Here is a 25,815-nt window from a genome sequence, read left to right on the forward strand (position 1 = left end):
ACTATATGTTGGCAAATTGAATTTAAATTTAAAAAATTAAAAATCAGATGACTACCTCATTAAAAAGGAGAATTAAATACCAACATTCTAAGTGCATATAGATGCAAAAACTCTCAATACAATACTAGCAGATTGAATTCAACAGTACATTAAAAGAATTATTCACCAAGATGTGGGATTTGTTCCTGGGCTGCAGGGGTGTTTGAATATTCCCAAATCAATCAAGGTGATATACCATATTAATAAAAGAAAGGATAAGAACCACAGAATCCTGTCAATAGATGCAGAAAAAGCATTTGGGAAAATACAGCAACCTGCCATGATGAAAACCTTCAACAGTGTAGGGATAGATGGAATATACCCCAACATCATAAAGGCCATATACAAATACCTACAGCAAATATCATTCTCAATGGGAAAAAAACTGAGAACCTTTCCCCTATAGTCAGGTACAAGACAAGGATGGTGACTCTCACCATTACTATTGAACATAGTACTGGAAATCTTAGCCTCAGCAATTAGATAGAAAAAAAGAAAAAAAATGCATCCAAACTGAGTAAGAGGAAGTCAAACTTTCACTATTTGCAGATGACATGATACTCTATATAGAAAATCCAAAAGATTCCACCAATAATTTTCTGGAACTCCTACATGAATTCAGCAAAGTCACAGGATATAAAATCGGTGTGCAGAAATCTATTGCATTTCTGTATACCAATAATGGAGCAGCAGAAAAATAAATCAAGGAATTGATCCTTTTGCAATTGCACCCAAACCAATAAGATACCTAGGAATAAATCTAACTAAGGAAGTAAAAGACTTGAACTATGAAAACTATAACACACTTATGAAAGAAACTGAAGAGGACACAAAGAAATGGAGAAGCACTCTGTGCTCATGGATTGGAAGAACAAACATTGTCAAAATGTCTATACTACCCAGAGCAATCTACACATTTAATGTAATTGCCATCAAAATACCACCAGCCTTTTGCAAAGAGTTAAAACAATCAATCCTAAAAAGTGTGGAACCACAAAAGATCCCGAATAGCCAAAGCAATTCTGAAAAGAAAAACACCTGAAGGCATCACAATTCCAGATTTAAAGCTGTATTACAAACCTGTAGTCATTAAGACATTATTGGCATAAAAACAGAAACATAGGTCAATGGAATAGAAGAGAGAACCCAGAAACAGACCCTTAACTACGTGGTCAGCTAATCTTTGACAAAATAGGAAAGACTACTCAATGGGAAAAAGACAATCTATTCAACAAACAGTGTTGGGAAAACTGGGCAACAACATGCAGGAGAATGAAATAGGATCATTTTCTTACACCATACACAAAAGTAAATCCAAAATGGATGACAGACCTAAATGTGATACAGAAAACCATTAAAGGGCTAGAGGAGAACACAGGCAGAAATCCTTGACCTCTGCCATAGCAACTTCTTGCTAGATATATCATCATAGGTAAGGGGAATGAAAGCAAAATTGAACTATTGGTACTTCATCAAGATAAAAACCTTCTGCAAAGCAAAGGAAACCAACAGCTAAAGTAAAAGACAACCTACAAAATGAGAGAAGATATTTGTAGATGACATATCTGATGAAGGGCTAGTATCCAAAATGTACAAAGAACTTATCAAACTCAACACCCTCCAAACAAATAACCCATTTAAGAAATGGGCAGACCTGGTAAGCGTAGTGAGGGGGTGGGTGGACCCACACCGTCTCACTTCTAAATCCCCCTTTGTTTTGCTGCCCAAATCTTAATAAATAATTTACTGATAATTGCTTTTACTAAGAGATCATCTTTACCTATAGAAATGTATTTTGAAAACTTACTTTACACAACGATTTTGTATTCACTGAAACTAACCTTTTATCAATAGAGCACTATTGTTTGGCTATTAAAAAAAATAAGAAATGGGCAGAAGCCATGAATAGGGCCTTTCCAAAAAGACATCCAGATGGCTAACAGACACATAAAAAGATGCTCAGCATCAGTCATCATCAAGGAAATACAAATAAAAACCATGATAAGATACTACCTCACACCTGTCAGAATGGCTAAAATCAACAACAGAGGAAACAGATGTTGGCAAAGATGCAGAGAAAAGGGAACCCTCTTGCACTGTTGGTGGGAATGCAAACTGGTGCAGCCACTCTGGAAGAAAGTATGGAAGTTCTTCACAGAGTTAAAATAACTACCCTATGATCCAGTAATTGTACTACCAGAGTAATTACCCAAAGTATACAAAAATACAGATGGGATATGTGCACCCTGATTTTATAGCTGCATTATCAACAACAGCCAAATTATGGAGAGAGCTCAAATGTCCATCAACTGATGAATGGACAAAGAAGTGTATATATATATATATAAAACTGTCTTTTTCCCATTAGATATCTCTTCCTGCTTTGTCCAAGGTTAGTTGACCATGTAGTTGTGGGTTAATGTCTGGGTTTCCTATTCTTTTCCATTGAATTCTATGTTTCTATTTTTGTGTCATCACCACACTGTTTTGATCACTATAGCTTTTTAATATAACTTGAAGTCCAGAATTATGATACCTCTGGCTTTGCGTTTCTTTTTCAAGGTTGCTTTGGCTATTTGGGAGCTTTTGTGGTTCCATACAAATTTTAGGATTATTTGATTTATCTCTGTGAAAAATACTATCGGCATTTGTATAGAGATTGCATTAAATGTGTAGATTTCTTTGAGTAAGCTTCTGCATGGTGAAGGAAACAATAAACAAAACAAAAAGGCAGCCTATGGAATGGGAGAAGATATTTGCAAATGACATATCTGATAACAAGTTAATATTTAAAATTTATAAAGAACTTATAAAACTCAACATCCAGAAAATGAATAACCCAATTAAAAATGGACAGAAGATGTGTTAAATCATTTTCCAAAGATTACATACAGATGGTCAACAGACACATGAAAAGATGCTCAACATTACTTATCACTAGGGAAATACAAATCAAAACTACAATGAGATACCACCTCACACCTCTTAGAATGCCTAAAAGCAACAATGCAAGAAATAGTTGGTGGTGAAGATGTGGTGAAACTGTTGATGAGAATGTAAACTGGTGTACCACTCTGGGAAATAGTATGGAGTTTTCTCAAAAAGGTTAGAAGTAGAAATACCTTATGATCCATCAATTACACTACTAGGTATTACCTAAAGGATTCAAAAATACTAATTTGAAGGGGGATAAATGCACATATATATATATATATATATATATATATATATATATATAAAACAGCATTATATACAATAGACAAATTATGGAAAGTGTTCAAATATCTATTGACTGCTGAATGGATAAAGGGGACATCAAAAATATCAATCACAGCCCAAGCAAAATACACACTAGATAATCCGAAGATCAGGAACCAGAAAATAAACGAAAAAAGACAAAGAAAATGGAAAACAAATAAAGAAAGAGAAACCAAAAAAAGGGGAAGATGGGGGAAGAGAACATTATCCCACAGCATGGACATAGCAGGGTGATCCACTTGGTTCTGAGTGTATTTTGGTTTGTGTATTAAAAGATACTAAATTCCAAAATTATATAAAAAAGCAAAACATATATAGGTATATATATGCAAAAATAATATTGAATACAGTGCAAGGAAGCCAAAAATGAAGAATGTCCATGGGATACCACTTTACAGTGGTTAGAATGGCTAAAATTAACAAGATGAGAAACAACAAATGTTGGTGAGGATGTGGAGAAATGGGAACCCCCTTGCACTGTTGGTGGGTTGCAAGCTCGTGCAGCCACTCTGGCAAACAGTGTGGAGGTTCCTTAAGAAGTTAAAAATAGAGCTATCCTACGACCCAGCAATTGCATTACTGGGTATTTACCCAAAAGTGATATGCTGGGATACCTGCACCCCAATGTTTATAGCAGCAATGTCCACAACAGCCAAACTGTGGAAGGAGCCATGAAGTCCCTCAACAGATGGATAAAGAAGATATAGATAGATGATAGATAGATAGATAGATAGATAGATAGATAGATAGATAGATGATAGATAGATGTATATATCTATATATATAAAGGAATATTAGCCATTACAAAGGATGAATACCTACCATTTATATTAGAGGGTATTATGCTCAGTGAAATAAGTTAATCAGAGAAAGACAATTATCATATGGTTTCACTCATATGTGGAATATAAGAAATAGTGATAGGGACCCTAAGGGAAGGGGGAAAACTGGGTAGGGAAAAATTAAAGAGGAAGACAAACCATGAGGGACTCCTGACTCTGGGAAACAACTTGAGGGTTGTGGAAGGGGAGGTAGGTGGGGGATGGCGTAACTGGGTGATGGGAATTAAGGAGGGCACATGATGTGATGAACACTGAATGCTATTCTATATGTTGGCAAATTACATATAAATAAAAAAAATTTAAAGGACATAGTATATATATATATATATATATATATATATATATATATATATATATATTACTCAGCCATCAAAAAGAATTGAATCTTGCCATTTGCAGGATATAGATGGAGTTTAAAGTATTATGCTAAGTGAAATAAGTGAGTTAGAGAAAGACAAATGCCATATGATTTCACTCATATGTGGAATTTAAGAAAGAAAACAAAGGAGCATATGAGAGAGAGAGAGATTGAGAGAGAGAGAGAGAGAGAGAGAGAGAAAGAGAGGCAAACCAAGAAACAGAATTTTAACTATAGAGAACAAACTCATGGTTACCAGAGGGGAGGTGGCTGGAGGGATGGATGAAATAGGGGATGAATATTAAGGAGTGCACTTGTGACAAGCTCTGGGTGTTGTATGTAAGTGTTGAATCAGAAAATTGAACATCTTTCCAAAGAAGACATACAAGTAGCCAACAGGTACATGAAAAGATGCTCACCATCATTAAGGGAAATGCAAACATCACTCGGGGGAAATACAGGTAAAACCACAATGAGATATCACTTCACAGTTCTTTTAAAACCCCACAAAGTATAAGAGGTTTTAGAAAGGATACGGAGAAGAAGAAACCCTTGTACACTATTGATCAAAATGTAAATTGGTGCAGCCACTCGGTAAATAACATAGTGTTTCTGGAAACATTTCAAAATAAAAAAAAAAAAAGAATTACCATTTGATCCAGCAGTCCTGTCTCTGGGTACTTATCCAAAGAAATTGAAATATGGATCTCAAAGGGATATCTGTGCTCCCATATTTACTGCAGCATTTTCACAATAGCTAAGATGTGGAAATAATTTAAAAGTCCATGTAGAAAAGAATGGATAAAAAACTTTGGCATATATACACTATGAAGTATCATTTGACCTTTATAAAGAAGAAGATCCTGCCACTTGCAACAACATGGAGATACCTGGAGGACATTATTCTACGTAACATAGGCCTGAAACAGAAAGACAAACAGTGCCTGAAGTCACTTCTATGTGGAATCTAAACAAATACATGGAAGCAGAGTGTAGAATAGTGGTTGTCAGGGGCTGAGGGAGGGGAATTAGAGAGGTATTGGTCAAGTTTAAGATAAACACAATAAAGTTCTGGAGTTCTGTATAACATAGGGCCTATGATTAACAGTAGTTTATTGCCTACTTAAGATTTTGCTGAGAGAGTATATCTTAAATGATTTTATCTATCATGTAACAACAAAAAAGTCAACAAAAAAGTGGCTAGGAAGAAATTTTGGATGTGGTAGATAGGTATGGTATTGCTAGTGATGATGGTTTCAAGGGTGTATACTTATCTCTGAACACATCAAGTTGTAAACATTAAATATCTACCGCTTTTTGTATGCAGATCATAGATCAAGAAAGTGGTTTAGTTTTTATGATTGGATGTGTCTTTAACACACATTTTAGGGGCTTGTCTCAATAAAACATTTTATAGCACCTGAATCTAGTGCATTAATCTCCACATTAGGATTTGACCTTCACTCAGTACTGTCTATGGCTAGAAATGACCAATGTTGGATTTATAGACTAAGTTTTCTATTTCTAGCATTTATTTTTGTGTTTGTCAACTTCACTCTTCAGTCATAGTCTATCTCAAAGTAATATAAAGTGCATTTAACTAGTTTAAGTATAATAAGTTATTATAAATTTCTGACTAAAACCTTGGGGAGGCTCACACTCTTTTCAGTAATTTGACAAAAATTCTTTGATTTACTCCCTACATTCTTGAACCTCAACCACTTCACAACACCCTTCAGTAGTTCAAGTCTCAGGGTGGAACATTATTTCCATGTTCCTGTAGCATCTTTTTGCTATGTCCATGAGTATGTTCAGGCAGACCCTAGAGATTATCTAGCTCAATCTCCATATTCTACAGAGAAGGTGACTTGTGTTTCTGGAAGTTGATCAGTTAGTTGAAAGGCAGCACCAGGCATGTCTGTTGCAGATCATTCAGAGTCTACTCTGTTCCCTTTGCATTCCATTCTCACTGCCACTTCCCTAAACCATCACTCTCTTTCCATTCCTGTAACAGGGTCTGTACCCACTTTCCTAATCTCTTTTTTATACAATGTATATAGCGAATCATTTGTGATTTTTAAAGGACATGTTTGATATCTCTTCACTGTCAATGAGATTAATTCTGAACTTTGTAATAGACCATCAAATAGCCAAATATGACCTAACCATGGTGTAGAACATATTTCATAAAATGAGATTATCTAACCTCAGGGTTTTTGCTAAAGACAAACAAAATTAAAAAATTTTCTTAGTTTTTTAGGAGATATGTCTTCTGAAGAATAAATAGACACATTCTAACTGTCAAATAATTGGAAAAATTGTACAAGTTTTAAGGACAGAGATAACGGAAATGTTAGTTTAAAATACATTATCAATCAAAAGATAATCTTACAGTTGACAACATAATTCAACCAGGAAAAATATTTAATTCATTTATTTTAATTAGTAATATGAAGTAGATAAATAACTTAGATTCCATCAATTTGAATATTGGGAGGAAATTATAGAAATATGAAATAAGTGCTCTCTCCCACTGATATACGCAAGTATTCTGTGGTAACAGCTTTAAGATAGGAACCAATCATGAGTATGCATTATGCATCTGAGGAGTAGGAACTGGAAGAAATAATTTAGGAAAGCTGGTGAATTATGGGATGCTGAGGTCATTCCCTTTCCTTGGAGAATGATCTAAGCCTGAGAACAATTCTGTTTCCCTCCAGTATTGGATTGATGCATACATATGTAGCTAAGCTAAGAGCCTAAGATCAGCATTTCAGAGCACACCTGATGCAAACCATATATATTCCAAAGTGAAGGGTACTACAACCACTATTTCCTTGGGTGACGCTGAGGGAATGTGGACCAAAGTTTTAGTAGTATTCCCATAATTTTCATCATAACCAAAAAGTAATAAAAAACCTTCTATTGTTTTATTATTTAAGGGCCTTTTGTTTAATAATTAATCTATTGTGCCATGATTGTGGATAGAGAGAAGTGAAATAAAAAATAATAAGTTACTACATTTTGGAAATTTCAAACACATCTTTATATCAGAGGGAAGAATAAAAATTTAGTAAAGGATTTGCAATTAAAATTGTCATGAATATATGGAATATTTAAGGAAAAGATACTTATGCACATGAAAGGAAAATGTGGCCTTGCAAAAACAGATTTCCATTTTCCTAGGGATGTGCAGGGTTAAGTGAGGTCTTCCAGATACCCTGCAGAACAACTCTGTGGACTGCTACATTAGCCAGAATGAAGACACAGGGTTCTCTAAGGTCTTTCATTCCAGGCCATGTGATTTTTTTCATCTTGACATTTTCATTCTGCACATTGTCTCTCTCAGAGCCTGGTGGACCTGCTTGTTCCGCAGAGTGTAAATAACAGGGTTGAGCAGCGGGGTCACCACCGTGTTCACAAGGGCAGCCTCCCTGTTGGAGTCCATCCTGTTCGTTTGCTTTAGTTTTACATATATAAAGACACAGCTGCCATACATCAGAGAGAGGACTATGAGGTGAGAGGAGCAGGTGGAGAAAGCTTTCTGTCGTTCCCTAGCTGATGGGAGTTGTACAATTGTGACTATTATGTTGCTGTAGGCAATGATGGTTATGATAAGGGATGTCAAAAGGATAAACAAAGCGAGGACAAAAGCCAACATTTCAGTAGGTTTAGTGTCAGAACAGGAAAGATGAATCAGGGGGCCAATGTCACAGAAAAAGTGAGGGATGACATAGGGGCCACAGAAGGATAACTGGGAAACTTTCACTACCAAACCAGTGATGAGAGTGAAGGCCAAAGTGAAGCAGGTAGTGACCAGAAGGAGCAAGTCTTCAGGTTCATGATGGTCAAGTAATGCAGGGGCTTGCAAATGGCCACATACCGATCCAGAGACATCACTGCTATGAGAAAGAAATCTGCTGCTCCCAGAAAGAAAAAGAAAAAGGCTTGTATGAAACAGGCAGGAAAGGAAATGTTTTGCTTGCCTAAAAGAAAGATGACTAACAACTTAGGAATAACAGTATTTATGAAACAACACTCTACAAAGGAGAAAATGCTGAGGAAAAAGTACATAGGTGTCTGGAGCCGGGAATTAGCACAGATGATGGTGACTATGACAGCATTGCCTGCAATGGATGCCAGGTATGTCAGCAGGTGCACCAGGAAGAGAAACTTTCCCAGGTGCTGGATGTCAGGGAACCCTTCCAAGGTGAATTCCTGGACAGCTGTCCCATTCTCCATTTCCATGGGCATCTCTTTCCACAGCATCATACGTACATCATTATACATTTTATTATTTTTGATAACATTAATTTGTAAGTAAACATAGCAATAATGTTAGTAATATTCCTTTTGACTATCCCTTTTATTTTATAGATTTTATTTTTTAATTTTTGAAAAATATTTTATTTATTTATTTGCCAGAGAGCGAGCGAGAGAGAGAGCGTGCATGAGCAGAAGAGAGAGGGAGAAGCAGGCTCTTTGTCAAAGAGACAGCCCGATGTGGGACTTGATCCCAGGACCCTGGGATCATGACCTGAGCCGAGGGCAGATGCTTAACTGACTGAACCACCTAGTGCCCCTTGGCTATCCTTTTTAATTATGTAACACATTCTACGGTCATTCATCATCTGTTGAGGACTTATCCTTTTTCTATGCTTGTCACTGAAACTCAGTATTTCTATTACTCATCATAAAAACCCTGAGCCCCTTCTTTCTTCCACAGAATCAGAAAGAAACTGAGGCTTTGAGAATTCTAGGGAGCTTAGGTCACATAGCCGGACTTTAGCTAGAATGCCTGAATTTGAATAACTGCTGTTTCCAAAGGCAGTCACAAAATATTTTAAAACAGAAACAAATATATTGTTGATGATCTCTCAACCTTAAGTGAAAGATTACTTTTATTTTTTCTTAATTGTTTATATCCTTAGATAATATCACTGCTGTGTTACAGACCTGTGGAATGACATGGGGCTTAGAGAGGATTCTCTAGTACAAGAATTTTATGGAAAAGGCTGGAGACCAGAGACACTGGGGGCTGCTCATAAACATGAGGTGAATTGACATCTAGGATTTACCACCCACCTTCCCATGGTTCATGCTGGCCTGTGACAGAAGTGGGAGTGATAGTAGGTCATAGGAATTTACCCAGTTAGGAGGATTTGCTGGGCATCTGACACTCATACACTCACTGTTATATCAAAGCTCAGCAAACATCTCTCTTCAGTCCTCTCAATGAGTAACTTCTCTCAGGATGGTGTTTGTCTCTAGCATCTCAATAGTTGCCCAAAGGTTGACAGTGTGGAATGTCACTGTCAGTAATCCACTGTGGGCCAGGTGCTGTGAAGGGCTGCTCCTGGAACTGAATTGCTTACTCCTGAATGGCACAGCCCGAAGGAGCTTCTCTTTCAGTTCCTGTTGATGACAGTAAGTCCATCAAGTCACTAGGGTCTCTGAGGCCAGACACACACAGAAGAGTCACCATATGGGAGGCAGGGCTTCCGTTCTTTGCAGCTATTGTTTTCTAAGAAACCAAGAGCTTGCTCTGGGCTGAGGGGATAGAAGAGAAGAAAGAAACTTACTTGTCATAGGCTGTTATCCCAGAGGGTGGTGAATCTGCATGCCATGCTGCCAGTGTTCTGGCTGACAAAGCCCTATTTCCATAGTCCTGAAATTTCATAGCACGACAAGGCTACATGGCAGCCTGAGACCACTGAAACCACAGGGAGCAGATGTACCAAAACAACCACATTTCACTGCTCTGAATTCTGGGCTAGTGCTGGACTCCTAGCCTACTTAAGGGTTCTGATGGAAGATCTGATTTTGCCTCCCACAGTGGGTATAAGTCCACCTACCATGCAGCAACATGGCTCTCACCTCCTATACCAGTTAACACAGCAGGCAGCTCCTTCTGCGTTTAGCCCTGGGGGCTCCTGAGATAAGGATCCTTCTGCTGCAGTGTTTCACATTATGGGCACACCTGCTCCAAGACACCTTCTCCTGCACCATGCTCCTCCATCATATTCTCACCTTTCTATGTGGAGAAACATCCTTGTTTTACTGCATCCACGGGGAGAAGGTGCTGACATGCAATTCTGTGGCTCTGTGATATTTATACCACCAGACTGGTTCACCCAGCCAGTGAGCAGAGAGGGTAGGCCCCCAAACCTTATGAGATGCTGAAGAGATAGGAACAGAAAGTAAAAGTATAGCAGGTGTCCTAGGGGTGCAGCTAATTGGTCACTGTTGAGAACAAGAATCACTGATGCAACCTTTATATTGATCTTCCCATGGTCTGTGGTGATGCTGACTTCCAGATGTCTGCACTGTTCTCTGCAAAATTTCTCAAGGAAATTATATGACAACATCCCAAGGGTTTTTAAAGTCACAAGTTGAATATTGCTACGGCTTTGAGGTATTTTTTTTAAATTTTTTTGTTGGACTTCAATTTGCCAACATTTAGCATAACACCCAGTGCTCATCCTGCCAAGTGCCCCCTCAGTGCCCATCACCCAGTCACCCCACCCCCCGCCCACCTCCCTTTACACTACCCCTTGTGTGTTTCCCAGAGATAGGTGTCTCTCATTTTTTGTCACCCTCACTGATATTTTCACTCATTTCTTCTCCCTTCCCTTCTATTCTCTTTCACTACTATTTATATTCCCCAAATGAATGAGAACATACAATGTTTGTCCTTCTCTGATTGACTTACTTCACTCAGCATAATACCCTCCAGTTCCATCCACGTTGAAGCAAATAGTGGGTATTTGTCGTTTCTAATGGCTGAGGAATATTCCATTGTATACATAGACCACATCTTCTTTATCCACTCATCTTTTGATGGACACCGAGGCTCCTTCCACAGTTTGGCTATGGTGGCCTTTGCTGCTAGAAACATCGGGATGCAGGTGTCCCGGCGTTTCATTGCATCTGAATCTTTAGGGTAAATCCACAACAGTGCAATTGCTGGGTCGTAGGGCAGCTCTATTTTTAACTCTTTGAGGAACCTCCACGCAGTTTTCCAGAGTGGCTGCAGCAGTTCACATTCCCACCAACAGTGCAAGAGGGTTCCCTTTTGTCCGCATCCTCTCCAACATTTGTGGCTTCCTGCCATGTGAATTTTCCCCATTCTCACTGGTGTGAGGTGGTTTCTCATTATGGTTTTGATGTGTATTTCCCTGATGACAAGTGATGCAGAGCATTTTCTCATGTGCCTGTTGGCCATGTCTATGTCTTCCTCTGTGAGATTTCTCTTGATGCCTTTGCCCATTTCATGATTGGATTGTTTGTTTCTTTGGTGTTGAGCTTAATAAGTTCTTTATAGATCTTGGAAACTAGCCCTTTATCTGATACGTCATTTGCAAATATCTTCTCCCATTCTGTAGGTTGTCTTTGAGTTTTCTTGACTGTATCCTTTGCTGTGCAAAAGCTTCTTATCTTGATGAAGTCCCAATAGTTCATTTTTGCTTCTCTTTCTTTTGCCTTCATGGATGTATCTTGTAAGAAGTTACTGTGGCCGAGTTCAAAAAGGGTGTTGCCTGTGTTCTCCTCTAGGCTTCTGATGGAATCTTGTCTCACATTTAGATCTTTCATACATTTTGAGTTTATCTTTGTGTATGGTGAAAGAGAGCGGTCTAGTTTCATTCTTCTGCATGTGGATGTCCAATTTTCCCAGCACCATTTATTGAAGAGACTGTCTTTTTTCCAGTGGATAGTCTTTCCTGCTTTATCGAATATTAGTTGACCATAAAGTTCAGAGTCCCATTCTGGATTCTCTATTCTGTTCCATTGATCTATGTGTCTGTTTTTGTGCCAGTACCACACTGTCTTGATGACCACAGCTTGTAGTACAATCTGAAATCTGGCATTGTGATGCCCCCACCTATGGTTTTCTTTTTAAAAATTCCCCTGGCTATTCGGGATCTTTTCTGATTCCAAACAAATCAAAAAATAATTTGTTCCAACTCTCTGAAGAAAGTCCATGGTATTCTGATAGGGATTGTATTAAATGGGTAAATTGCCCTGGGTAACATGGACATTTTCACAATATTAATTCTGCCAATCCATGAGCATGGAATATTTTTCCGTCTCTTTGTGACTTCCTCAATTTCTTTCAGAAGTGTTCTATAGTTTTTAGGGTATAGATCCTTTACCTCTTTGGTTAGCTTTATTCCTAGGTATCTTATGCTTTTGGGTGCAATTGTAAATGGGATTGATACTTAATTTCTCTTTCTTCAGTCTCCTTGTTAGTGTATAGAAATGCCACTGACTTCTGGGCATTGATTTTGTATCCTGCCACGCTGCCAAATTGCTGTATGAGTTCTAGCAATGTTGGAATGGAGTCTTTGGGTTTTCTGCATAGAGTATCATGTCATCGGCGAAGAGGGAGAGTTTGACTTCTTCTTTGCCAATTTTAATGCCTTTTATTTCTTTTTGTTGTCTGATTGCTGAGGCTAGGACTTCCAGTACTATGTTGAATAGCAGTGGTGAGAGTGGACATCCCTGTCTTGTTCCTGATCTTAGGGGAAAGGCTCCCAGTGCTTCCCCATTGAGTATGATATTTGCTGTGGGCTTTTCGTAGATGGCTTTTAAGATGTTGAGGAATGTTCCCTTTATCCCTACACTCTGAAGAGTTTTGATCAGGAATAGATGCTGAATTTTGTAAATGCTTTCTTTGCATCTATGGAGAGGATCATATGGTTCTTGTTTTTCTCTTGCTGATATGATGAATCACATTGTTTGTTTTACGAGTGTTGAACCAGCCTTGCATCCTGGGGATAAATCTTACTTGGTCATGGTGAATAATTTTCTTAATGTATTGTAGGATCCTATTGGCTAATATCTTGTTGAGAATTTTTGCATCCATGTTCATCAGGAATATTGGTCTATAATTCTCCTTTTTGGTGGGGTCTTTGTCTGATTTTGGAATTAAGGTGATGCTGACCTCATAGAACGAGTTTGGAAGTACTCCATCTCTTTCTATCTTTCCAAACAGCTTTAGTAGAATAGGTATGGTTTCTTCTTTAAACATTTGATAGAATTCTCCTGGGAAGTCATCTGGCCCTGGACTTTTGTGTCTTGGGAGGTTTTTGATGACTGCTTCAATTTCTTCCCTGGTTATTGGCCTGTTCAGGTTTTCTATTTCTTCCAGTTCCAGTTTTGGTAGTTTGTGGCTTTTCAGAAATGCGTCCTTTTCTTCTAGATTGCCTAATTTATTGGCGTATAGTTGTTCATATGTTTTTAAAATCGTTTGTATTTCCTTGGTGTTGGTAGTGATCTCTCCTTTCTCATTCATGATTTTATTAATTTGAGTGTTTTCTCTTTTGTTTTTAATAAGGCTGGCTAATGATCTATCTATCTTATTAATTCTTTCAAAGAACCAACTCCTGATTTTGTTGATCTCTTCCACAGTTCTGGTCTCGATTTCATTGCAAGTGCACATGGAACTTTCTTCAGAATAGACCACATACTGGGTCACAAATCAGGTCTGAACTGATACCAAAGATTGGGATCGTCCCCTGTGTATTCTCAGACTATAACGCCTTGTAATAAGAACTAAATCACAACAAGAGGTTTGGAAGGACCTCAAACACGTGGATGTTAAGGACCATCCTGCTAAAAGATGAAAGGGTCAACCAGGAAATTAAGGAAGAATTAAAAAGATTCATGGAGGGATCCCTGGGTGGTGCAGCGGTTTCGCGCCTGCCTTTGGCCCAGGGCGTGATCCTGGAGACCCAGGATCGAATCCCACGTCAGGCTCCCGGTGCATGGAGCCTGCTTCTCCCTCTGCCTGTGTCTCTGCCTCTCTCTCTGTGTGTGTGTGACTATCATAATAAATAAAAATTAAAAAAAAGGATTCATGGAAACTAATGAGAATGAAGATAACAACCGTTAAAAATCTTTGGGATACGGCAAAAGCAGTCCTGAGGGGGAAATACATCGCAATACAAGCATCCATCCAAAAACTGGAAAGAACTCAAATACAAAAGCTAACTTCACATCTAAAGGAGCCCGTGAAAAAACAGAAATAGATCCCACACCCAGCAGAAGAAGAGAGTTAAAGATTTGAGCAGAACTTGTTGGGAGATTTTTGATTACTGATTCAATTTCTTAGCTGATTATCAGTCTGTTTTAGTTCTATTTTTTCTGTTTAAGTTTTTTAGTTTCTATATTTCTAGGTATTTATCCATTTCTTCCAGGATGTCCAATTAATTGGCATATAGTTTTTCATAATAGTCTCTTAAAATTGTTGGTATTTTTGTGATGTACTCCCATGTAGTCCCCTTATTCCGATCTCTCAGGGGTAGCCTTATTCTAAAATTGACACATATTTCTTTCGTGGTTTTCATGTTATTAGCACCTATAAATGTAATCCATAAAAATAAACAGCATTGTTTCACAGGTCTTCAAATTCTATAGAACAATATCATCCTATTTTTGCAACTACCTTTTATTTGTTGACAATCCTCTTAGATTTAACCATGTTGATACATGTAGTTATAAGTCATCAGTTCTATCTGCTATAGAGTATTTCATTGTATAAATATATTGTAATTCATTCATTCTCTTCAATTTTGTAAGTTTATTTGGTTTTTATTTTACTTTGCTTTGTTTTTTCTTTTTTTTTGCTTTGTTTTTGCTATTTCAAAATAAACGCGTACCTCATTAAAAAAATAAATCTCACAGAGGAAGACATAGACATGGCCAACAAGCACATGGGAAAATGCTCCACATCACTGGCCATCAGGGAAATACAAATCAAAACCATAATGAGATACCACCTCACACCAGTGATAATGAGGAAAATTAACAAGGCAGGAAACAACAAATGTTGGAGAGGATGCGGAGAAAGGGGAACCCTCTTACACTGTTGGTGGGAATGTGAACTGGTGCAGCCACTCTGGAAAAGTGTGTGGAGGTTCCTCAAAGAGTTAAAAATAGTAGCATGTTTTTAAATCTCCATGTATTTTTTCTCTTTTCAGTTTTTTTCTTATGGTTCTCTTCCAGTTTCATAGTGTTGTAGTCAGAAAAAATGCAGGGATGATCTCAAACTTTTTGCATTTGTTGAGGTGTGATTTGTGACCCAGTGTCACAATCTACTCTTGAGAATGTCACAGTGTACTTGAAAAGAATGTATATTCTTTTGTTTTAGGATGGAATAATCTGAATATGTCTGTTAAGTTCATCTGGTCCAGTGTCATTCAGAGCCACTGTTTCTTTGTTGATTTTCTGCTTAGATGATCTGCCCATTGCTGTAAGGGGGATGTTCCCTACTATTTCCCTACTATTATTGTATTATCTTTTTTTGGTGTATTTTTTATTGGAGTTCGATTTGCCAACATATAGTATTATCAGTGAGTTCCATCATGTTTGCTATTGTTTTTTTTAAATTTGTGACCCATTATATTACCTATTTGTGTGCTCCCATGTTGGGTGCATAAATATTTACCATTGTTAGATCCTATTGTTGGATTATACCCTTTGTTATCATATAGTGTTCTATATCTCTTGTCTTGTTACAGACTTTTTTAAAGTCTAATTTGTCTGATATAAGTATTGTTATTCTGGCTTTCTTTTGATGTCCATTTGCATGCTAAATGTTTCTCCATTCCCTCACTTTCAATCTACAGGTGCATTCAGATATAAAATGAGTCTCTTGCAGGCATCAAATAAGTGGGTCTTGCTTTTTTGTCCATTTTGACACCTTATGTCTTTTGATTGGAGCATTTAGTCCATCTACATTCAGAGTAATTATAAACATGTATTTAGTGACATTTTATTACTTGTTGTCATTGTTTCTGGAGATCCTTTCTTATCTTTTTCACTTTTCCTGTTTCCTTACACCCAAAGAGTCCACTTTAATATTTCTTGCAAGGGTGGTTTAGTGGCCACAAACGCCTTCCTTTAGTTCTTGTTTGTCTGGGAAAGTCTTTATATCTCCTTTTATTCTGAATGATAGCCTTGCTGGATGAAATATTCCTGGCTGTATATTTTTAACATTCAGCATGTTGCATATAGGATGCCACTCTCTTGTCTTGCCAAGTTTCTGTTGAGAAATCTGTGGCTAGCCTAGGAGTCTTCCCTTGTAAGTTAAGGATTTCTTTTGTCTTGCTGCTTTTAAGATTTTTTTCTTTAACCCCATATTTTAGAAATACAATTACAATATGCTTTGGTGTTGTACTGTTCTTGTTGATTTTGATGGAAGTTCTCTGTGCCTCCCAGATCTGGATATCTGTTTCCTTCTCTAGATTAGGGAAGTTTTCAGCTATTATTTGTTTATATAATTTTTCTGCTCCCCTTTCTCTCTTCCTTTTCTGGGACCCTAGACTATGACTATTATTATATTGGATGGAGTCACGGAGTTTCCTATATCTAATCTATTCTCGTGTTGCATGATTCTTTTTTCTCTTTTATTCAGACTCCTTGTTTTCCATTATTTTGTCTTCTGATTCACTAATTCATTTTCTACTTCTTCCAGCCTGCTATTCATTGCATCAATCTTGTTTCCAATCTCAAGTTGTGGCATTCCTCATTTCTGACTGATCCTTTTATAACTTTTATCTCTGTGGTCAGTCTCCCTGAAGTCTTCCATTCTTTTGTCAGGCCCAGCGAGTATCCTTATGATTGTTGCTTTACATTCTCCATCAGGCATATGACTTGTCTGAGGACTCTGGCTGTTGACCTTACCTTGTTCTTTCATTTGTGATGAACTCCTCCATGTTGGCATTTTGTCTAAGTGTCTGCATTCCTCTGTGTGCTGAAAAAGCCAGCTATGTTTCTTCTTCTGAGAGTAATGGCAATAAAGAAGAGGTCATGTAGTATCCAGGGCCTAGCACTTGAAGGAATGTCTCTGGTGTGTCCTGAGTGTGTGGTCATCTGCAGAAGCTCTCCCTACCTGTGGTGGGCAGTGTTTGTTCTTGGCCAGAATGTGGTGAGTTTCAACTTGATGTTGTGTGGTCTACTGTGAAATAAGATGTGATTTACTTCCACTAGAACTGAAGCCATGCAGAACTCTCTGGTTGGGAGCTATGATGTGGGCTAGAGCTTGGGCTGGTCTGAGGAGAGGTCTGCCAAGTTAAATCTGAGACAAGCTTGACTGAGAAGGTCAGTCCCACTAGAGTGCAGTGGCCTAGGACTTGGTGTAAGCAAGTTAGGCAGACAGTGTTAGTGCTCTGCTGATTCCTGCAGGTGGTTCTGTGTTTATTCCGGGACAGGGGGAGGGAAACAGCACTGGCCAGATCCTTTGTTCCCAGAGAGGCATCCCTGGGAATGCTGCCTCTGGAGGATGTGCTCCAAGAGGAGTGAATAATTCCACTCTGTGTGTCTCAGGCATTCTTTAAATTGCTATTTCCACACCGTTGTCCCCTAGGGCATTTGCTTGCCTTCTGTCCAGGTATAAGGCAGTACCCTCTGGGCTCTCTCCTAGCCAAGCCTGCTTTACTTTAAAAGTCCAGGATTTCTTCCAATCCATGAGCATGGACTATGTTTCCATCTCTTTGTATCTTCCTCAATTTCTTTCAGAAGTGTTCTGTAGGTTTTAGGGCATAGATCCTTTACCTCTTTGGTTAGCTTTATTCCTAGGTATCTTATGCTTTTGGGTGCAATTGTAAATGGGATTGATTCCTTAATTTCTCTTTCTTCAGTCTCATTGTTAGTGTATAGAAATGCCACTGACTTCTGGGCATTGATTTTGTATCCTGCCACCCTGCCAAATTGCTGTATGAGTTCTAGCAATCTTAGGGTAGAGTCTTTTGGGTTTTCTATGTATCTTTTGGGTTTTCATATCATCTGTGAAGAGGGAGAGTTTGACTTCTTTGTCAATTTGAATGCTTTTTATTTCTTTTTGTTGTCTGATTGCAGAGGTTAGGACTTCTAGTACTATGTTGAATAGCAGTGGTGAGAGTGGACATCCCTGTCTTGTTCCTGATCTTAGGGGAAAGGCTCCCAGTGTTTCCCCATTGAGAATGAAATTTGCTGTGAACGTTTCGTAGATGGCTTTTAAGATGTTGAGGAATGTTCCCTCTATCCCTACACTCTGAAGAGTTTTGATCAGGAATGGATGCTGTATTTTGTCAAATGCTTTCTCTGCATCTAATGAGAGGATCATATGGTTCTTGGTTTTTCTCTTGCTGATATGATGAATCACACTGATTGTTTTACGAGTGTTGAACCAGCCTTGTGTCCCGGGGATAAATCCTACTTGGTCATGGTGAATAATTTTCTTAATGTACTGTTGGATCCTTTTGGCTAGTATCTTGTTGAGAATTTTTGCATCCATGTTCATCAGAGGTATTGGTCTATAATTCTCCTTTTTGGTGGGGTCTTTGTCTGGTATTGGAATTAAGGTAATTCTGGCCTCATGGAATGAGTTTGGAAGTATTTGATTTCTTTCTATCTTTCAGAACAGCTTTAGTAGAACAGGTACGGTTTCTTCTTTAAATGTTTAATAAAATTCCCCAGGGAAGCCATCTGGGCCTGGACTTTTGTGTCTTGGGAGGTTTTGATGACTGCTTCAATATCCTCCCTGGTTGTTGGCCTGTTCAGGTTTTCTATTTCTTCCTGTTCCAGTTTTGGTAGTTTGTGGCTCATGGATTGGAAGAATTAATATTGTGAAAATGTCAATGTTACCAAGGGCAATTTACACATTTAATGCAATCCCTATCAAAATACAATGGACTTTCTTCAGAGAATTGGAACAAATTATGTTAAGATTTGTGTGGAATCAGAAAAGACCCCGAATAGCCAGGGGGATATTAAAAAAGAAAACCATAGCTGGGAGCATCACAATGTCAGATTTCAGGTTGTACTACAAAGCTGTGGTCAAGACAGTGTGGTACTGGCACAAAAACAGACACATAGATCAATGGAACAGAATAGAGAATCTAGAAGTGGACCCTCAACATTTAAAAAAATTTTTTATTTATTTATGATAGTCACACACACAGAGAGAGAGAGAGGCAGAGACATAGGCAGAGGGAGAATCAGGCTCCATGCACCAGGAGCCCGACGTGGGATTCGATACCGGGTCTCCAGGATCGCGCCCTGGGCCAAAGGCAGGCGCTAAACCGCTGTGCCACCCAGGGATCCCCGACACTCAACTTTATCGTCAACTAATATTCAACAAAGCAGGAAAGACTATCCACTGGAAAAAAGACAAGCTCTTCAATAAATGGTGCTGGGAAAATTGGACATCCACATGCAGAAGAATGAAACTAGACCATTCTCTTAAACCATACACAAAGATAAACTCAAAATGGATGAAAGATCTAAATGTGAGACAAGATTCCATCAAAATCTTAGAGGAGAACACAGGCAACACCCTTTTTGAACTCGGCCACAGTAACTTCTTGCAAGATACATCCATGAAGGAAAGAGAAACAAAAGCAAAAATGAACTATTGGGACTTCATCAAGATAAGAAGCTTCTGCACAGCAGAAGAAACAGTCAACAAAACTAAAAGACAACCTACAGAATGGGAGAAGATATTTGCAAATGACGTATCAGATAAAGGGCTAGTTTCCAAGATCTGTAAAGAACTTCTTAAACTCAACACCAAAGAAACAAACAATCCAATCATGAAATGGGCAAAAGACATGAACAGAAATTTCACAGAGGAAGACATAGACATGGCCAACATGCACATGGGAAAATGCTCTGCATCACTTGCCATGAGGGAAATACAAATCAAAACCACACTGAGATACCACCTCACACTGGTGAGAATGGGGAAAATTAACAAGGCAGGAAACAACAAATGTTGGAGATGATGAGGAGAAAGGGGAACCCTCTTGCACTGTTGGTGGGAATGTGAACTGGTGCAGCCACTCTGGAAAAATGTGTGGAGGTTCCTCAAAGAGTTAAAAATAGATCTTCCCTATGACCCAGCAATTGCATTGCTGGGGATTTACCCCAAAGATACAGATGCAGTGAAAGCCGGGACACCTGCACCCCGATGTTTCTAGCAGCAATGTCCACAATAGCCAAACTGTGGAAGGAGCCTCGGTGTCCATCGAAAGACGAATGGATAAAGAAGCTGTGTTCTATGTATACAATGGAATATTACTCAGCCATTAGAAACGACGAATGCCCACCATTTGCTTCGACGTGGATGGAACTGGAGGGTATTTTTTTTTTGTAGGGTATTATTTTATATACCCAGCTGAAATATGTTAGAATTCCAGTTGCTTTACATCTTTTCTAATCCTGGGTTATTCACCCTTTAATGTTTAGCCATTCAGTGGGGTTGCCATTTATTATAATTTTTAAATTTATAAGAAAAATTTAATTTTCCTCCTGTATAGTAGATCACATTTTAGAGACTCTCAAAGTATTAGTAAAATTCACAATTCCCATGTTTTTTGTTTGTTTGTTTTTTGTTTGTTTTTTTGTTTTGTTTTCTTTTGTTTTTTGCTGAGTGCCTAGTGCACACCAAAGGAAGCATTAACTTTGACTCTCTTGCAGAAGGGTGTACTCATGTTTCTATCAGTGTTGTCCTCAAATTCCCAGATTCCTGAAGATGGCTGTGTCAGCACAAAATGAAGGAAAATTATAGCACATATTTTAAGAGACAAAAGAATTTGTAGAAAATACATAATTCAACCATTTTGGAATAGTCCAGTTATTATTTTATTACCAAATATTTGTTTTCTGTTTCTCAGTTTTGGTTTAGTTAAAAATCTCACCTATATTTACCTTTCTGAATCTCCCATGGTATTTGATCTGTTGCCTTTCAATGCTGATAGAACCCTTATGATCAATGAATTGTGATAATGATGGGACAATGATAATGATGATGATGATGAAGATGGGCAAGATAATGATGGACAGTGTACTGGTGATGGTTGCCTAGCACAATCCAAGCAAGTGTAGGTGTTCAATAAACTTATATTGAAAGATTAAGTGGATGAATGACAAATGGCATTTGTGGAATATTTAATACCTGCATAATACTATGCTAATTTGAGTTTACCTCATTATTCTTTTTTTTTTTTTTTTTAATTTTTATTTATTTATGATAGTCACAGAGAGAGAGAGAGGCAGAGACACAGGCAGAGGGAGAAGCAGGCTCCATGCACCGGGAGCCCGATGTGGGATTCGATCCCGGGTCTCCAGGATCGCGCCCTGGGCCAAAGGCAGGCGCCAAACCGCTGCGCCACCCAGGGATCCCTACCTCATTATTCTTACAATGGTCCTTTGCTGTAGTTAATTTTATTTCCCCATATTTTTAAAGATTTTATTTATTTATTCATGAGACAGAGAGAGAGAGAAAGAGAGAGAGAGAGGCACAGACACAGGCAAAGGGAGAAGCAGGCTCCATGCTGGGAGCCTGACATGGGACTTGATCTCGGGTCTCCAGGATCACACCCTGGGCTGAAGGTGGCGCTAAACCACTGAGCCACCCGGGCTGCCCATATTTCCCCTGTATTAAAGAAATGGATAGAATCACTAACTGCCTGAATTGGTTGTGGTCACTCAGAATTCTAGTTCATATGCAATATCTAGATCTAATTATTCCTTCAGTGAGATGTTTGGTTAGGTCTCAGAATGTCAAGAATTAGGATTAGAGTGAATATTAATTTTTAATAGACATCCTGTTTGGTAGTTTAGCCCTGCCTTGTTCCTAATAAATGTTTGTCTGGTATTAAATGAGCAGCATAGTACTGTAGCTCTATCAGCAACCATGTTTTAGGTGGATATTTTTTTGTATATATTCCTCAGGAAGTTAACTGAAATGAGAATGTGTCCAAACCAAGTAGTATTCCTGAGTTCCCAGGCCTAATGCCATCAAAGAATACCTTAATAACATAATAATTTAACCATGCCTGTGATAGGTTACAACTGTGGAATATATAGCTGAATAATTGCTGAAATCTAACTAAATATTTTGCATGCATTATTACTCAGCCATTAGAAACGACAAATACCCACCATTTGCTTCAACGTGGATGGAACTGGAGGGTATTATGCTGAGTGAAACAAGTGAATCAGAGAAGGACAAACATTATATGGCCTCATTCATTTGGGGAATATAAAAAATAGTGAAAGGGAATAAAGGGGAAAGGAGAAAAAATGAGTGGGAAATATCAGAATGGGAGACAGAACATGAAAGACTCCTAACTCTGGGAAATGAACTAGGGGTGGTGGAAGGGGAGGTGGGCGGGGGTTGGGGGTGACTGGGTGACGGGCACTGAGGTGGGCACTTGACAGGATGAGCACTGGGCATTATTCTATATGTTGGCAAATTGAACACCAATAAAAAATAAATTTATAAAAAAATAAAGTCACAATAATGTGTATAATAATGAGTAATGCTTAAGATATCATGTTAATGAAAAAACCCACAACCAAGTGTGAAATTTTAAAGTTAACTGAGGCCAAGTGTCACCTTGCCTTCCCCTTCCTGACTGATCACCTGGTATCATGGTAAGTAAACAAAGATCCTGGAGAGCCCTTACCAACGTTCTCTAACTAGAGAAAAATGTGTGTCGTAGCAAATACTTAATCCTGACCATTTAATACCCTATGGAACTCCCATATCTATATGATCATCTAATCTTCGACAAAGCCAAAGAATGCCAATGAAAAAAAGACGGTCTCTTCAACAAATAGCATTAGGAAAATTGGACAATCACATGCAGAAGAATAAAACTAGACCCTTTCTTTTTTTTTTTTGATTTTTTTTTATTTTATTTATTTTTTTATTGGTGTTCAATTTACTAACCCTTTCTTACACCATCCACAAAAATAAATTCAAAAATGGATGAAAGACATAAATGTGAGGCAGGAATTCATCAAAATCCTAAAGAACACAGGCAACAACCTCTTTGAATTAGCTGCAACAACTTCTTAGTAGCTGCAACAACTTCTTAGTAGACATATCTCTGGAGGCAAGGGATACAAAATAACAAAGTGGGATTTCATCCAGATGAAAAGCTGCACAGCAAAGGAAAAGAATAAAAAACAAAAAAACCTAAACGGCAACCTATGGAATTGGAAAAGATGTTTGCAAATGACATATTGGATAAAAGGCTAGTATCCAAAATCTATAAGGAACTTATGAAACTAACATCCCCAAATCTAAAAATCCAGTTAAGAAATGGGCAGAAGTTATGAACAGATATTTCTCCAAAGAAGATGTACAAATGGCTAACAGACATGGAAAAATTACTCAATGTCACTTAGCATCAGGGAAATATAGCTCAAAACTACATTGAGATACCACCTCAAACCAATCAGAATGACTAAAATGAACAACTCAGGAAAAAATAGATGTTGGTAAGGTTGCATAGAAATGAGAACCCTCTTACACTGTTGGTGGGAATGCAAACTGGTGCAGCCATTCTGGAAAATAGTAATGAGGTTCCTCAAAAAATGAGATAAAGAACTACTGTATGATCCAGCAGTTGCAGTATGAGGTATTTAACAAAAAAATACAAAAAAAAATGATTCGAAGGGACACACGCATCCCAATGTTTATAGCAGCACTATTCACAATTGCCAGAATATGGAAAGAGTCCAAATGTCCATTAACAGATGAATGGATAGAGAAGTGGTGTATATTTACAATGGAATATTACTCGATCATCAAAAAGAATGAAATCTTGCCATTTGCAATGATGTGGATGGAGCTAGACTGTGTTATGCTAAGTGAAATAAGTCAGTCAGAGAAAGATAAATACCATATGATTTCATTCATATGTGGAACTTAAAACAGATGAACATAGGTGAAAGGAAGGAAAAATAAAATAAGATAAAGACAGAGAGGTAGTCAAACCATAAGAGGTTATTAACTATAAGAAATAAACTGAGGGTCGCCAGAGGGGAAATAAGTGGAGGGATGAGGTAATTGGGTGATGAGGATTAAGAAGGCGCTTCATATGATGAGCGCTGAGTGTTATACGTAAGTGGTGAATCACTATATTCTGCTCCAGAAACCTGGAGTACATTGTATGTTTACTACATTATACGTTTACTAGGTTGAATTTAAATAAATTTTTTAGAAAGAGGGAAGGAAAGAAAAAATATCCTATGGAACTAAAATTACAGAATAATAACTGGGTAGAAATATAAGAAAATGTTAAAGATCCTAATTAGAGTAAAACGTTTAGAAACAATAAATCCTTGATTGCTCTAGCACACACCCTTAGCAGATCTCAGGAATATATAGGCAAACCCTGCTTAATGTCAGGAAACCAGTTATAAGAATCAAATGTGGTTTCTGAAAACAAAAACTGGGATCCTACTTCCCATTATTTTACATGGACAAACTATAATCTGTGTTAAATCAGTCACAACCCCCAACCAATATTCTAAAACACATAAAACTGTCACTATATAAATGATAACCATTTTGGTAAGATACAAAATACTTAAAACTTCGCTTTATGATTTCCAAGAAACTAAAGGGATTCTTGGCAAGCCATTGCTTTTTCTTCATTAATGTGGCTATTTTTAGTACCACAAAATGCAAAAATTCCTACCACTTTGTTGACATTCTGTCATGTGACATGTCTTTCAAACATTTGTCTTTGTAATTGAATTTGAGTCTTTCCTTGCATATAATTTGTTTTCACGTTGTACTGAGTTTTGGAGTTACAAATACTAATATTTCCCAAATAATATTACTGAGAGATATGTTCTCTGAAGTCTCAATACTAAAACCAGGGATTTTGTACTTGGAAGATTTTCTGCAGGGTAGAGGGCAAGTTTGGATTAATAGATATATGTCCGCATACCAATCATCACAAACCCTTCATGTATTAGATTGGGTTTTTTGTTGTTAGCCTATATTTCTTCTTAGATCAGGTTTTTATCCATCAGATCCTGCTTCAATGACATTCAGCAAATAGTATGGAGGAAAATATCCAGATAAACATAGAGAAAAATTCACATTTCTACAAAGACTAATGTGATGAAACCACAGAGACTTTGTATAGAAGGAAGTTTTTACCCTATAAAGCAAAAAAAACCCCCCAAAAAAACAAAAAAAAAACCAAAAAAAAAAAAAACAAAAAAAGTTTCCATGCATCTGCCTGAAATCCACATTAAAAAGTAAAGAAAAGGGCAGCCCCGGTGGCGCAGCGGTTTAGCGCCGCCTGCAGCCCGGGGTGTGATCCTGGAGACCCGGGAAGGAGTCCCACATCAGGCTTGCTGCGTGGAGCCTGCTTCTCCCTCTGCCTGTCTCTGTCTCTCTCTCTGTGTGTGTCTCTATGAACAAAAAAAAAAAAAAAAAAAAAAAAGATCCAATTTAAAAAGTAAAGAAAATATCAATAATGTAAAAATAATTGTTAAATCAGGTATTACAAGGTTCATATTCTA

General features: G+C 37.9%; 1 protein-coding gene across 1 annotated transcript; it reads right to left on the minus strand.

Annotated features, from left to right (window-relative positions):
- Positions 1 to 7,783: 7,783 nt before the first annotated feature.
- OR6D5 (olfactory receptor family 6 subfamily D member 5) lies at positions 7,784 to 8,745 on the minus strand. The gene is given in 2 exon segments (XM_038579226.1): positions 7,784 to 8,322; positions 8,325 to 8,745. Coding segments are annotated over 2 exon segments (960 nt in total).
- Positions 8,746 to 25,815: the final 17,070 nt, after the last annotated feature.

The sequence above is a fragment of the Canis lupus genome, chromosome 28 (assembly GCF_011100685.1).
Source record: "Canis lupus familiaris isolate Mischka breed German Shepherd chromosome 28, alternate assembly UU_Cfam_GSD_1.0, whole genome shotgun sequence".
In the NCBI taxonomy this organism is placed as follows: Eukaryota; Metazoa; Chordata; class Mammalia; order Carnivora; family Canidae; genus Canis; species Canis lupus.